This window comes from Symphodus melops (assembly GCF_947650265.1).
Source record: "Symphodus melops genome assembly, chromosome: 7".
Taxonomy (NCBI): domain Eukaryota; kingdom Metazoa; phylum Chordata; class Actinopteri; order Labriformes; family Labridae; genus Symphodus; species Symphodus melops.
In genome coordinates this window covers 9,574,849-9,589,032 of record NC_136697.1, presented here as the reverse complement: position 1 = coordinate 9,589,032, position 14,184 = coordinate 9,574,849, and the positions used below count along the sequence as shown (strand labels likewise).

The 14,184-nt window shown below is 40.2% G+C and overlaps 1 protein-coding gene across 2 annotated transcripts; it reads left to right on the top strand.

Moving 5' to 3' along the window:
- Nucleotides 1–2,976: 2,976 nt before the first annotated feature.
- LOC306826747 (1-phosphatidylinositol 4,5-bisphosphate phosphodiesterase delta-1-like) lies at nucleotides 2,977–12,962 on the top strand. 2 transcript variants are annotated; one of them, XM_079348260.1, is made up of 15 exons: nucleotides 2,977–3,363; nucleotides 5,203–5,361; nucleotides 6,220–6,448; nucleotides 6,804–6,933; nucleotides 7,113–7,341; nucleotides 8,119–8,320; nucleotides 9,301–9,445; nucleotides 9,568–9,720; nucleotides 9,837–9,986; nucleotides 10,070–10,235; nucleotides 10,655–10,771; nucleotides 10,882–11,060; nucleotides 11,172–11,304; nucleotides 11,945–12,094; nucleotides 12,318–12,962. In XM_079348260.1, exons 1-15 carry the CDS (start codon nucleotides 3,333–3,335, stop codon nucleotides 12,407–12,409), a joined length of 2,265 nt encoding a protein of 754 aa, XP_079204386.1. In that variant the 5' UTR covers nucleotides 2,977–3,332; the 3' UTR covers nucleotides 12,410–12,962. The 2 variants fall into 2 exon arrangements, with proteins under 2 accessions (XP_079204386.1, XP_079204385.1); XM_079348259.1 differs by lacking the exon at nucleotides 2,977–3,363 and adding an exon at nucleotides 4,746–4,911.
- The last annotated feature ends 1,222 nt before the right edge of the window (nucleotides 12,963–14,184 follow it).

Sequence of the window (14,184 nt, the reverse complement as noted above, 5' to 3'; positions counted from 1 at the left end):
ATAGGGTGACATGATGATTAGACCTTTAAATCAAGTCAAGTCTTTTTTAATAAACCCACACCATGCACCTTTTAAAAGTGTTCTCCAGTGAAACCAATAGAGGGCGCCAAATCATATTTCCTGTCTTTTGACGCTGTCCTCTCTCAGTGATCTTCCTGCAAAACAATGTCCCCTTATGGGGCTATCAAACATCTGAATGAAGCACTTAAAATAATAATAATAATAATAATTGTTAAGTTTCTGTATAGTGAATTAAGAGTAGGTAACATTTGAAAGGCCTACAGACAAATGCCAACAAAAAATGTTGCCAGAGTGTCGAGAGTGAAAATAAAAGGATGTTATGGAGCTTGAAATTCTTGCTTTGTACTTTTCTGCATAATTCAGAAACAAGTTTGCAGGACAGGCCCACATATACTTCAGTTCGAGACTTTGCAATATTATGATGGACTGTCCAAGCTTTTGGATGTGTAATTGTATGTTCAATATTGTGAATAGAGTGAAGGAAAGAAGTATAATATGTTGCTCTTAACAGTTTAGTAGGAAATTAAGGGTACATAAAACAAGTTAATGTTCAAGAAAAAGACACAAACTTGTTGCAGTTCCTCGAACTGCTTTATAGATAAGATAAAATACATGTTTTGATTGTGGACTGCAGTTTCATCAAGGTTTATTTGTAGGCTGCTTTAATCCTTCAGTTTCCATGAAGGAATCTGGAATAAAAAGTAGATTAGCTTTACACTTTGCTCAAAACTAAACAGAATACAGCATTCATAACTCCCTCAGCAGCCCCATTTCTTTGGGCTTTATCCTGCATTAACCCGGGAGTTGCATAATCTTGGTCACTCAAACAGTGCTCTGAGACAGGAGGATGTTTTGGGGGAAAGCAGCAGAACTATCTATGGTATCACAGCAGTATGTGAGGAAACAGTGGGCATGTTGTTGCTTGTAGCAAAGAAAGAATTTCCAGCATGAAAAGTCACTTACTGTTTACCATTTAAAGTGTTCTGGATAGAAGACACTTTCTGTAATGTATTCCACTTCTGTCCTATTAACTTCAATTTACTCATTTAAATAGAGTAACAGTGTTATTACGTGTTGCTTTTGAATAATATTTAATAGCAAGAAATGTTATTTCTATCTCAGTATACCTTCATTCAAGAAATTCATTCTAACTCTGTGGTTTGTTGGTAAGGATAATAGAGCATAGATACAGAGTCCAATGTTTTAAAGTTTCAACTGGTTTGTTATTCACACAGTTCAAAACTGAGTTGATAAGTCCTCCACATACTGCAGCCATTGTTCTAAGAGAAGTCAGAGAAGAAGGGGGCATTTCCCACAGAGCCATGGGTGCACATAGACTGTAAGGTGTACTCTTTTAAAGGTCCCATATCATACTCCTTTTTAACATGTTTAAATGATTCACAGAGCTCTCCAAAACCATTCTATGAAGTTTCTTGCTAAACCCACTCTGTCCCTGTATCTGATCATGCCTATAAACTCCTCTATTTTAACCCATGCACAGAATAGACTGTTTCTGTAGCTTTAAATACAAGTGAGCTGTGTTTGACCATGCCCCTCTCTGGATGGGGCTGTGGCTTGGGCTCGCTCGCTCCATGCCATATTGGGAAGGTAGACTGAGAGGGCAGAACAAACACTGAGTTGTGGGAGTGTCACCCACCTGAGGGAGGAGTTACTGCCCTTTGTGATGTCATGAAGGACAAATCTACAAACAGCCTTTTTGAGAACACATTTTTTGAAAAGTGAAGCAGGCAAAAGAAAGAGAGGAAGGACTTTTTTTTTTTAATTTGAGGGTTTCTAGGGAGGTTAGGGACATGTATTGAGGTATAAAACAATGGTAAAGCGCAGTATGTTACCTGAAAGATACTACTACTACTACTACTATAATTACTTTTAAAAAACTTTCAACAAAAATATGAAATGTAAAGAATTCCCAATCGTCTTTGATTTTGTGTAACCATAAGATCCAAATTTAAAACAATGGTAAAGTGGTCATTGATTTACTTAAAAAAAAAGAAAGCTATCATCATTTCTGTTTTTATGATTATTTTTTTTAATAGACAAGAATAAATAAACACTCTTGTCTCAACAGAAGGAGAAAAGTATTTCTAGGAAAAACAGGTAAAAGGGAGACTAAATTGGCAAACAAGAAGCAGCTCCAACTGACATCCAAGGTAAATCATCACTTCATGGGACGCTTGAACATGGGAAAAACAATTAACGATGACCAAATAAAGATGTGCAGAAGAATGAAATGTAAACCAAAGATAAAAACAACAACAAAAAAACAAATATTTTGTTGTTTTTCTCTATTAGACCACCCTCTGTTTTACAGCATGTTTCCCTGACCCTCCCTCGTACATTTTGTTAGTGGTGGTCCCTTCCCCGGAAGCCCCCACCCAGCCCCATCTGATGCTGCATTAAAGCTCACTCATCCTGATGCTGACAGAGCGCTGAGGGTAAGCCCGGCCTGAAAGGGAAGTGCTGAGAGCCACAAGGGCCCCAACGCACCAATGATTGCAGTGTTATTATCCTGTCAAGGCTAAGCTGCTCATGAAAAGAAAAGAAGAAAAACTTCATCTGTCCAATTCAGTGCCACAAAAATACTCAAACTCAATGTCAACTATGTAGACAGGCAGCAAGCCAACTCCGCTGTTCAGCCTCCTTCATCATGTTTACCTTGGGTTTGTATAAAAAAACAGGTGTGCACATTAACATGCAGTTAACAAAGGCTTTTAGCAAAGGTAATTCTATAAAGTTACGGGAAATTTCCAGTCTGTATTAACTGTAATTATAAAATCTGATTACAGTGTCTTGGGGCTTGAAGGTGCTTCTCAGGGGAATGTCCCCTCCCTGTTTCTTCACACGTACTTTTCCTGAAGTGGATTTAAGAAGCATTGTTTTGTTCTTGCTGTGGGTGCAAAGACCAGCTAATAAAGTCCATGCTTTGAATGCTGTGTTTTTAGTCAACAGAGTGCTAACCAACCACACACATGATAGCCTGAGCATGTGTTAAGGTGTAGCCTAGACTGCTGTGACATCAGCAGAGCAGACTGCATGGCAGGCTTGTCAAACCGGGTTTGGAGCCAGCAAGGGAGGTGACACAGATCAGAGCTCCAGGAGAAACCCACCTGTGCTGCAGCCTTTACGTGTGTTGTCCTTTCTTACAATCGGTTTTCAGCAATCTCAAACCCTTAACAAAATTGCGCACATGGAAAGCGGCAGCAACTTTAGATGAAAAGGTGCATCAACAGAAACGCCAAAAGAGAGGACATACTGCATGAAAAAGGAAGATATTCTACAAATTAGAAAGGATGGAAACGAATGGCATCGAAAAGAGGACAGGTAAGACACTTTTACGGGTATAAGAAACAAGTGCGTTTTCGCGTTGTTTGGATTAATAAACTATGGATAATCAACTCAAGGCACTGTGCAAATTAAAGTGGGATAATATTAATAATTTCACATACATTTGACAATTTGCAATTAAACGCTGACATACGTTATTTATTCTGTTGAGTTAAGTGTGTTTGGTTAAGATCACCTGAATACATTTCTTAGATTGCTCTACCTAAGGTGTGGTCCCTACCATCCGCAGACAAGTTTCACCTGGCGGCGAATACAAACAACCCAAGCCAAAACAGTCAACAGCCCCACGTAAAGCAGAGATTAAATCAACCCATTCAACAAGGGTTTTGTTTGTTTTTAAACATTCCCATTTTATAAGAATTGTAGGATATATTCGTCCTTGGTCAACTTTATTCAAATCACAGCAGCTGACAGTACCGCGAAGTCACCACTAGATGGAGCCAGTGAGTCTATATTTCCATCAGCATGCATGAAGATGTAGTATTATCTGTTTAGTCGGGATTTTCCTTTCCTTTCATTTAGAAATCTAATAATTTCGCGTTAACTAAATCATTGTGTCTTTAATCTCATTAAATTAACTTTGTCGGATACTGCGAATGTAGCTCGGAAAGTCAAACTATTGTAACAGCAGCAACAACCATCTGTGGGATGTCTCAGTTACAAGTTATCATAGGCTAATTCCGCAAAACGTTGAAGTGCAATAGGTGAATTAATACAAGTATCTTAACATTAACTAAACGCATTTTGACATTTTGACACATTTTGTAACTCGGACACTCGTTTTTCCGATATGTCTGACACAACATGAGTGCACCGTAAAACCCCCATTACTTTAAAAAAAATAATGGTTGCATTCAAGTGCTCCTCGGATGTTTGGAGTTTCTTCTGTGTTCACAAATCATTGAAGTACACTCATGGATATTAAAAAGAAGATTAATTATATTTTTCAAAAGGAAACTGTGCAACTATGTGAAGCATGACAATCAACACATTACAATGTGCAGTGCCATGGAAGTTTGTGAATACATTTATGACCATCATTAACGTTCACCTTTTTTGAGTTAGGATATATGAAGTCAACTAGTTGTTTGGATGTAGCAGAATCCTTCAACTTTAACAACCTTTTGCGTGAATTTTCCCACGAGAAACACTCCTAAACCTGTCAGCTGTTTCCCCTGATATATGTATCACGTGTAGGCCTAATGCTTTAAAACAATTACATGTAACACGGATAGGATATCAGTTTTGTTGCACCTCACCTCCCTCTGCAGAGACATGCGCTCATGTTTACTAGTCAGGAGAGTTTAACGCGTCATCAGCTGACAGAGGACCTTTGAGTGGGGATGGTTCACGCCCTGCCTCGCGCACCGTGGTCAGCTGTGAACGCAGGGTGGTAGTGAAGCGTGTCGGTACCTCGGGGCACCATGCATTGCCTGCAAAGACAACCTGAACTCAGCAGATCTGAGGAATTAAAGCGCCATGCCAACAGCGAGAAGGTGATTCAAACGAACCTAAAGCTCCTAGGTAGGCGGCATTGCACTTATTTGAACGAAGTCTTGTAACAGATGTTACCGAAGGGGTTAAACAGGGTCAACCGTGTTTTCTGCAGAGCGTGGATCGCAAATAGATAGAAATGTGTTTTACCTTTCACATTTTTTTGTGTAATCTGAGATTTTTGTCATTCTCTTTCTATTTTCTATCCCGATAAGATGCATGCATGGGACACACGTCCAGCAGGGTTCCTGTGAAATGGGAGAAAATGCAGAAATTGGTTGTTTAAATGTGTCATATTGTTTCACTGTGTTTCTTTCCCAGGCATGGAGGGAGATCGGGACCTCCAGTTCCTGTTGCAGGGGGGAGACCTCCTCAAGGTCCGTTCCTCGTCCTGGAAGAAGACACGCTTTTACAAACTCAAGGAGGACTGCAAGACCATGTGGCATGAGTCGAAGAAAACCTTCTGGAGAAAACACACCTGTGAGTGCTCTCCGAGCAAACCACCAGAATGTGTGTGAGACCACCCAGAAAAAACCCCCCAACAATGTACACATCTTTCCTGCTCTGTGGTGGACTTGCATCTTATACCATATTATTCTCTTTGCATGGCTTAAAAAAGGCTTCAAACCTAATTTTTGTTTCTTAAATTGTGAAACTAAACTTGTCTGTGATAAAACCTTAGACCTTCCTGGATTATAAAAGTGAATCATAGTCATGAAATATGAGGCCGTCTGGTCCGAAAGTCCTTTTTATTATCACACACTTTATTGTTCCTGATAGCAGGGTTTGTTTTCTGGGTGTGTGTTTTCAGATGGTGATTTTTTTTATAGTGACTGGAGGAGTGGTGTCTCATAAACTGTTAAACTTAATAACGTAAACTTCTTCAGTCATGTTAAATGACTAAAGTGTCTCATCTTCATTTATTGCATACATTATATTAGCAACCGTTCGTGGGAGTATAAATGATCGTAGTACTTATGAACTGGAAGGATGAGTAGTTTCAAGTGCTTTAAAATAAACCGAAGTGCAGATACTACAGCTAATAATAGGAACTTAAAGTTATGAAACATAAAGTAGGCACCAAGAAAAGCAAAAATAAGAAAATACATGGAGCAGTGTTGTGTAGAAAATGTACACCGACTTGAAATGTGACCTACGTAATCTGTAAACAGTAGATTTATGTTTACAATGCAGACAGGTCTGTGATGCCTGAAGATACTAAAGTTACCTGATATGCTTTTGTGTCAGCAGGCTGAGCTCTATTTCCTGCACAATTCCTTCTGTAAATGATGCAAGAAAAGTGTTTCAAACTATTTGAAACTCTTTTCCTGTTTTCAGTTTCCCTCGAGGACATCTCAGCGGTGCGGTTGGGTCGACAGTCAGAGGGCCTGAGGAAGAACACAGAGGAGCAGGTGGAGAGTCGCTGCTTCTCCATCATGTTCAAGGGTCATCGTAAGAACCTCGACCTGATCGCCAGCTCTGAGGAGGAGGCCAAGATGTGGGTCAAAAGTCTGGATAAAATGTTGTTGCGCTTGAACAACCTCAGCCATCAGCAGAAGACGGAGCAGTATCCTTAAAGTCGCATGCCAGGAGGGACTACAGACAGGGTTAGGATTCTGCAGGTTGACTGGTTAACTCATTTAAAAGAACAGGAACAAAAAAGTAGGGGTGTAAGAAGATTCTCGAGACATTTTACAATTGCAGTATAATATTTAACAATTTAGTATTCTTTCCCAAAACAATGTTTTCATTTTTTTATGATAGTAAGTTTAAGTTTTTTGATTGAGTAAAATGTTGATTTCTTTGCCCAAAAAGTAATGCAATACTTTTCCATCGTATCAAACCCTCTGTGTCCCGTAACACACTTGGCAATTCCCATCCCGTCTTTGTTATATCTGCTCCTTACATTAAAAACCTTCCAGCTGGATATACAGCTGCCTGAGGAAAGCAGACAAGAATGAAGACAATAAGCTGAGTGAGTCGGAGCTCAAAGATTTCTTACATCTGATCAACATGGAGGTGGATGAAGACTACGCAGAGACGCTCTTCAAGGTGAGATTGTAAAGGATTCCTTAAAATTCAAATCATGAGTAGATGTACTCAGGAGGTATCAGAAGATGTCAGTTTTAATGAGAAGTTTTCACCTGAACGTCTGCCACTTTATTAGTAAAAATATGGCTTATTGATAGAAAGCCAAGGTTATAATGATAGAGAATTATTCTCATGTACAGCAATGTGACGCGTCTAAATCCGGGTACCTGTCTGGAGAGGAGATTGAACATTTCTACGCCCTGCTGACGCATCGCGAGGAGATCGACGTCATCTACGGGGAGTACGCCAAAACTAAAGGCTACATGAGTCCTGAGAACCTGGTGGACTTCCTGATGAAGGAACAGAGAGAGAAAGCCACGCTTACTGACGCACACAGCATCATCGAGAAGTACGAGCCCGATGAAAACGGTCAGTGTCTTTGAGAAAAAAACGCCTGCGCTTTATGTCTGTCATTCTCTAGCTCTTCTCTTTAAGCTTTATTATTTATTTATTTTAATCATTTTGTTACGATGTTTGTTGGCCAATCTTCAGAACACTGACTCAGTCCAAAGAGATTTGAGAGTGCAGAAACCTTATCCAGAAGAGGGTTGTCCCTAAACCAGAATCTTTAACTTTGAAGATCCTGATACTACTACTGATACTTTAGATGCCACAGCAAGAAAGTCCATGTCATCTAATACTGGGTAATTGCTAAACATGCTGGTAGTTTAGATGAAGGGGATTTGTTTTGACTGACTGATCATAATTATGCCACTACAGAGCACAGCATGACAAAGGAGGACAGATTCCTTTTTAGCAGTTTCCAAATCAAATATCCTGCTTTAACACCAGCTCATCATTTACACTCAGGCCTTCTGATGATCCTATAAATATGAACCTCAAAGATCACTACTTGTAGGATACAATGGTCGGAGTCCGATTAGTGTCACTGCTGCTTTTGTATAAGACGTCATGTGTCAGTAAATGTTTTGCATCTCTGTATACAAGCTCAGGACTTTTATATTATTTTTAATTACCTAGAACTCTCGAATATAAATTATTTACTGCTCATTTATTTGATGCCAATATGAAATAAACAAATGTTGTAAAAAGACAACAGAGTAGATATGCAACACTTTGCTGAGGGTAAATAATTACTCAATGCTCACTTCTTCATTCTGCCTTTGCACGTTTGTTTTGTTCCAGCCAAGCAGAACAAGCTGCTGTCCAAAGATGGCTTCCTCATGTACCTGCACCATCCAGAGGCCTTGGTGCTCAACCCGGATCACAGAGAGTTATACCAGGACATGAGCCAGCCGCTCAGCCACTACTTCATCTCCTCCTCACACAACACCTACCTGATGGAGGACCAGCTCAAAGGGCCCAGCAGCACGGAGGCATACATCAAGTAACATCAGCTTTCCCCTAGCTACCAGAATCTGTCCTTCAACTCTTCAATTCAGCTGCTGTCGTTTCAAACATAGTGATAGAGTCCAAGCAGTCTCGATTCTGCAGATACTCCGGGCAGCTTTTTGTCCTAAATACTGTCGGGCCTCAGAGCGGGTTAAATGCACAGTAATCTGTCCTCAACAAGGAGAAATACTGTTTTCTGAAAGTGTCGATTTAACATAATTTAAAACTTCATTATAAACCAGATAAAAGATTTTAGTCATCTGACATCTGCAACGACTGAGCTAAAGCTACCAGATGCCAAGCTTGCAGTGGTTGGAGGAGCCTATTGTGTTGGAAAGACTGATTTCATGTGAATGGCCTTGGTTGATTGAACTTTTGATTGGTGAGACATCTATAGATGATTCAGCTCTGACTGTGAACTAACAGCAAGTTGTAAAAGCAGGTGATTACCACTTTAAATATCAGCTTCTAACACATTTGTTTTTATTTAAAAGCACTTTGAAAGAAGAGTTTAGAATCATGCTCTATGAATAAATATGACTACCATTCGTATTATAAAAAGGAAGCTAGCAGAAGCCCATCCTGATGTGTGCCATGAGCTGAGCAGTTTTGGAATAACTCCTTTAAATGTAAAATCTTTATTCAGCGTTTCTGTTGCAGTCAGCAGCTCTTTTTGTTTTATGGAGGTTCAGACCTTTTAAGGATGTTTTGTCTTCCATACAAATTGTGCAATGACCTTGCTGTTGTTCTTTTGTTCTCTGAGTAAAGAAGCAGCACGAGGTGCAGACCTTTTACCTGAGCAAAATGCCCAATGACACTGAGGAGATCTTGTAATATGAGTTCAGATCTGTATAGTTGGAAGCGTCTATGATAACACATGATTGATTCCTTTAAATGTGAGATTTCTAGAGACAACTTTTAGGCTCCTTACAAAGCCTTCACTCTTGGCTCTAAAGCTCACTGCGTCTCTGTCAGGGCTCTGCTGAAGGGCTGCCGCTGCGTTGAGCTCGACTGCTGGGACGGATCGGACGATGAGCCCGTGATCTACCACGGCTACACTCTCACCAGCCAGATCCTCTTTAAAGACGCCATTGAAGCCATCAAGGAGTACGCTTTCAAGGTGCGTTTTGTGGCATTGTTTTCATTTGCATCTGGAATATACCGTGTGTATATATATATATATATATATATTAAAAAAAAGTTTCCAATAATGCTTTTGTCTTCCTGTGTTTTTGCTCCCAGACATCAGAATACCCAGTGATCATCTCCTTGGAGAATCACTGCAGTGTGGAGCAGCAGGAAGTCATGGCCCACCACCTGAGCTCCATCCTGGGCAGCGCTCTCATCACCTCCCCCCTGGGTGAAGGCATGCCTGAAGATTTCCCCTCTCCTGAGGTTTGTGTTTTTCCTCATTGGCACTTTAGATATTTGCACCGTCGTGACTGATGCCTTCAATTACCAACCGCTCGCACAGCTACAGTTTGCTTTTGTGTGTGTTCACATACCTCCAGGAGCTGAAGGGAAAGTTCCTGATCAAAGGGAAAAGGTTAAACAAACTGGAAGTCATGTATGCTCCTGAGGCAGAGGCAGCCGACGACACCGACGTCACAGAGGAGGAAGATTCAAATGATGAAGAGGAGGAGGAGGAGGAGGAAAAAAAGGTGAGAAGGACAACATTTAAATCACCACAGTTCTGACATTTTTGGCATTTGGCGCTCGGATTAAATGTTTATGTGACATACAGGAGAAGAAGAAGAAGAAGCTGAAACTGGCTAAATCGCTGTCTGACATGGTGATCTACTGTAAGAGCGTCCACTATCACGGCTTCGAAGACGCGAGGAACAACCTGAGCTTCTACGAGATGTCGTCCTTCAAAGAGGGGAAGGCCATGGACCTGGCCAAGGAGTCTGGTGAGGACGACTTCCGGCTGAACTTACTGCGGTGATTTATCTCACGAAGTTACATGCACAGGGACTTCAATAAATAACTCACTGGTGTCTACCCAACATGTCCTCATTAGATTACTTGTGAAGTTATAATACAAGGCTGTCCAGGACAGCCTCATTTAAACATTTCTTCCCTCTTGAAGTCGTGTGATTATGATGTTTGTACAGTTTTGACTTTTTGTTTTGGTTAAGAAATCATTTGAAACCTTATTCTTCAGATTTGCATGAAGGTTAAATATTTCTGATCTGTCAGATCTAAAAATATAATGTACAAAAATCAAATACTGTAAAGATATGCAACATATCGTTCATTAAATGTACCCTTAGCTATGATGATAGGAAATGAAACACTATAGATACCTCTGTTCCTGTGTTCTCTGCAGCTAACGCCTACATCCATCACAATGTGGAGAAGCTGAGCCGCATCTATCCAGCCGGCTCCAGGACCGACTCCTCCAACTACAACCCTGTGCCTCTGTGGAACGCTGGCTGTCAGATCGGTACGTCACACAAAGAGAAACAACTAGAAGCTCTCACATGCACCACTTTGAAGTCTTTACATGTGGCTTATGAATGTTGTCACTGCATGTTCTCATCACTACTTTTTCAGTGGCCTTAAACTTCCAGACAACCTGCCCCGACATGGATGTGAATCAGGGCAGATTTCTAGTTAACGGAAAGAGCGGCTACATCCTGAAACCGCCCTACATGAGGGACGTAAACACAGAGTTTGACCCCATCACCCTGACCCGGGGAGACTGGCTGAAGCACAAGACGCTACATATCATGGTGTGTGTTTTATCGATATTAAGTCCATAGATTGTTGTTATAAATCTGCTTCTCTCTAGACAGTAAAGAAACTCTATTTACTAACACGATGTTCCCTCTGCTTGTCTTCAGATTATATCAGCCCAGCAGCTCCCCAAAGTGAACAAGAAGAAGTCCTCCATCTTGGACCCGCTTGTTAAAGTGGAGGTGTTCGGCGTGTCAGCTGATAATGCAGAGAAAGAGACCAATGAAGTGGAAAACAACGGTACCTGTTCCTTTCAAACATGTTAAAAAAAGCTTTTAGAATTAGCACATAGTGTTTATTCACTCGCACATCTTTAAATGTTGCCCATAGTAGTGAGGGTGATGATCTGACGTCAGTGTGGGACATAACTTAGAGTAATAAACTGTGTAGAAATGTAGAAATATGAAGTATGATTAGGTCAAGTCTCAACAGGTTTACAGGGAAAACTCCGGCTCTGCTTACCCTGTGTATCGCTCTTTAAGGTGTAAAAGCTCACACCTGTAATTATCATAGACTGAATAATAATGGACGTAGTCTCATTGGTTCCTGAAAAGGCGCCATGAAGCCCAGTGATGGCAGTCACCATATTAAAAAATAACGTCTAAACCTGAATCTTAATCATCTAGAAAATATAAAAGGAGTGAAGTGAGGTGGGCTTAAAGCCTCCTGACAAATATCAGTTATTGATGAGTGAATATTAAGCTTCATAATTCAATCCCGTACAATGTGCACAAATGAAGAAAAAAAGTAGAAGCCAATTTTTTTTGTTTGTTCCTGGATGTAAACATGTTTTTTGTGCAGTCTGAATGTTGGAAAGGCTTTTAAGCACCTTGTGATGTATGCTAGTACAAACAGCAAATCTTTTTCTCTTCTGTGAAAGGTTTTAACCCAACATGGAACCAAAACTTTCAGTTTGACGTGTACGTGCCGGATCTCGCTCTAGTGCGCTTCTCCGTTGAAGACCACGACTTGACGTCATCCAATGAGTTTGTTGGACAGTACACACTTCCTTTTAACAGCTTAAAAATGGGTAAGTTCTGTGACTCATAGTGGATATTTCAAGGATTTATCAGGATAGTTTTCCCTCTCTGTAACCAGATAGCAGAAATCACTGACAGGTCTTTGTTTTGACACAGAAACAGGAGCCGTCTCTTTTCAGAGCTTACATAGAGAATTCAATTCACCCCCCCGCACAAAGAGCTCTTCATATTCTCTGTCTCTGATTGCACACACACTTTTGTGCTCTTACACAGGGTACAGACATGTTCCTCTGCTCAACAAGAATGGAGACCTGCTCCCCTCAGCTGGACTCTTCGTACACATCATGGTCCTCGATGCAGAGTAAGACATCACAGGCTCTCTGCAGGAAGCCTCTCTCCATAGCACAGCCATTTTGCAGCTGGTTTGATTTAATGCCCTCTTTTTTTCCTTTTTTTTTTTTTTAAAGCTTTTTAGTGTTAGTCCATGATTAACTTATTGGCTTCATTCCAGTAGTTTGAGCAGCGGCTCTAAAACATTCTTATCAAGGCACCGTAGAGTCAGTAGACAAAGATTTCCATCTCAACTTTTGTGTGCATGCAAATTCTACACATGCTATCATTTATTAATGCTCAAAACAAATAGTACGATTCAGTTTGTACGAGTTGTATGAGTGTTGTTTAGTTTGCGATGGCAGTACGACTAAAGCATTTATAGTCAATCAGTGTTTTTGTCTCTTTCAATCTTTTTATCCAAATGACCTTTTTCTGAATCGGTAGAATCAGTAGCCAACATCATAAACAAGGATGTGCTTTGTCTTCATCAGTAGCAATATCAGTCAATGAATCATTATTTTTTATGTGACGTCATCAGGACTTTATCTTTTTGTAAATCGAGATGATTAAATTTTTAAACACAAACACCTGTCCTGATCTTTTTCTGCACTTCCTTCTGTTCACTGTTTCAATCATCTCAAGTCTATCAGCTTTGCATCATCAGAACTCTTTCCCATTAATCCTCAGGCATCTCTTCCAGTAGTACCAAGTGAAACAATGCAGCTATATTGTTCTCATAGCCTACATATAATTGTGTGTGCAGTGCATACAAACGGTCATTAAGAACTTTATTTATGCAAACAGGATAGACAGAAACCTGTTTGGGGCCTAGTCTTTACCTGGTGACCTTTGGATGGAAACACCTTTAGTAAACACAGCGCGAGTCCAACAATCAGAAGGAAGTCAAGGAGGTGATGAACATGAAGGCACAATTCAAAGGTAAACAGTCAGTTGAAAGGCTTGACGGTCTTTGTCTAAAGTAACAATATCTAATGCCACATGATTAATGCTGACATCGTCATTTTCATAGAAACATGACGTCATGTTTTATGTTTACATTACATCATGTTACCACATGGGTGATAAACACACTGCAGTTTTACTTTAGCTCATTAGATTTTTCCGAGTTTTTCTGGATGCAGGGAATTGAAAACTTTAAAAACACTCTACATTACCCAAGAACAACGCAAACAGCATTAGCAGCTAGCTATTGAACACGGTGGAGCACTTAGCTGCTAATAGGACCAATAATAAAAGTGAATACTGAATCTCCATCTAAAAGGAAACACTCTTTAAAAAGATTCTTAATGCCCACATAAGATGTGTTGGTTTGCTGCTGTGCTTTAAAGTGGACAAAGAGGACAATAGTGGAAGACATTTGAAATGCACTTTTTCTTTTAACCAATAAAAACCTGACATCTGAATTCAAATTCTCAGCTTGAATACTTCCTTTTCTTAAATTTTCTAAAGTTGTCTACCTCAGTTTGAAGCCCCTGTGAGGAGTTTTTGGCCAGTTATGAAACAGACTAATTTACCAGTAATGCCTCTTTATGACGTACAAAAACAAACGAGACCATCGGCAACAACACTGATCCCCAACACTTTGTCAACAGTACCTGACACCGCTTCCTACCATGGGGTAGCTGGCAGACTCAGACTTACATTTAAAAAGCAGGATGAGATCTGTTGCTTTAAAACACTTCATGTACTGAACATAAATGTCCACTAAATGACATCAGTTCCTCACAGGGTCATTAAAGTCAACACAAACCTTCAGCTTATTTGTGGTATGAGGTAACATTTCATA

Coding starts and splice junctions, on each gene's coding strand:
- LOC306826747 (XM_079348259.1), top strand. CDS start 4,812: ATGCATTGCCTGCAAAGACAACCTGAACTCAGCAGATCTGAGGAATTA. Junction 11,061..11,171: donor ACAAGACGCTACATATCATG/GTGTGTGTTTTA, acceptor GCTTGTCTTCAG/ATTATATCAGCCCAGCAGCT. Junction 12,095..12,317: donor TTTTAACAGCTTAAAAATGG/GTAAGTTCTGTG, acceptor GCTCTTACACAG/GGTACAGACATGTTCCTCTG.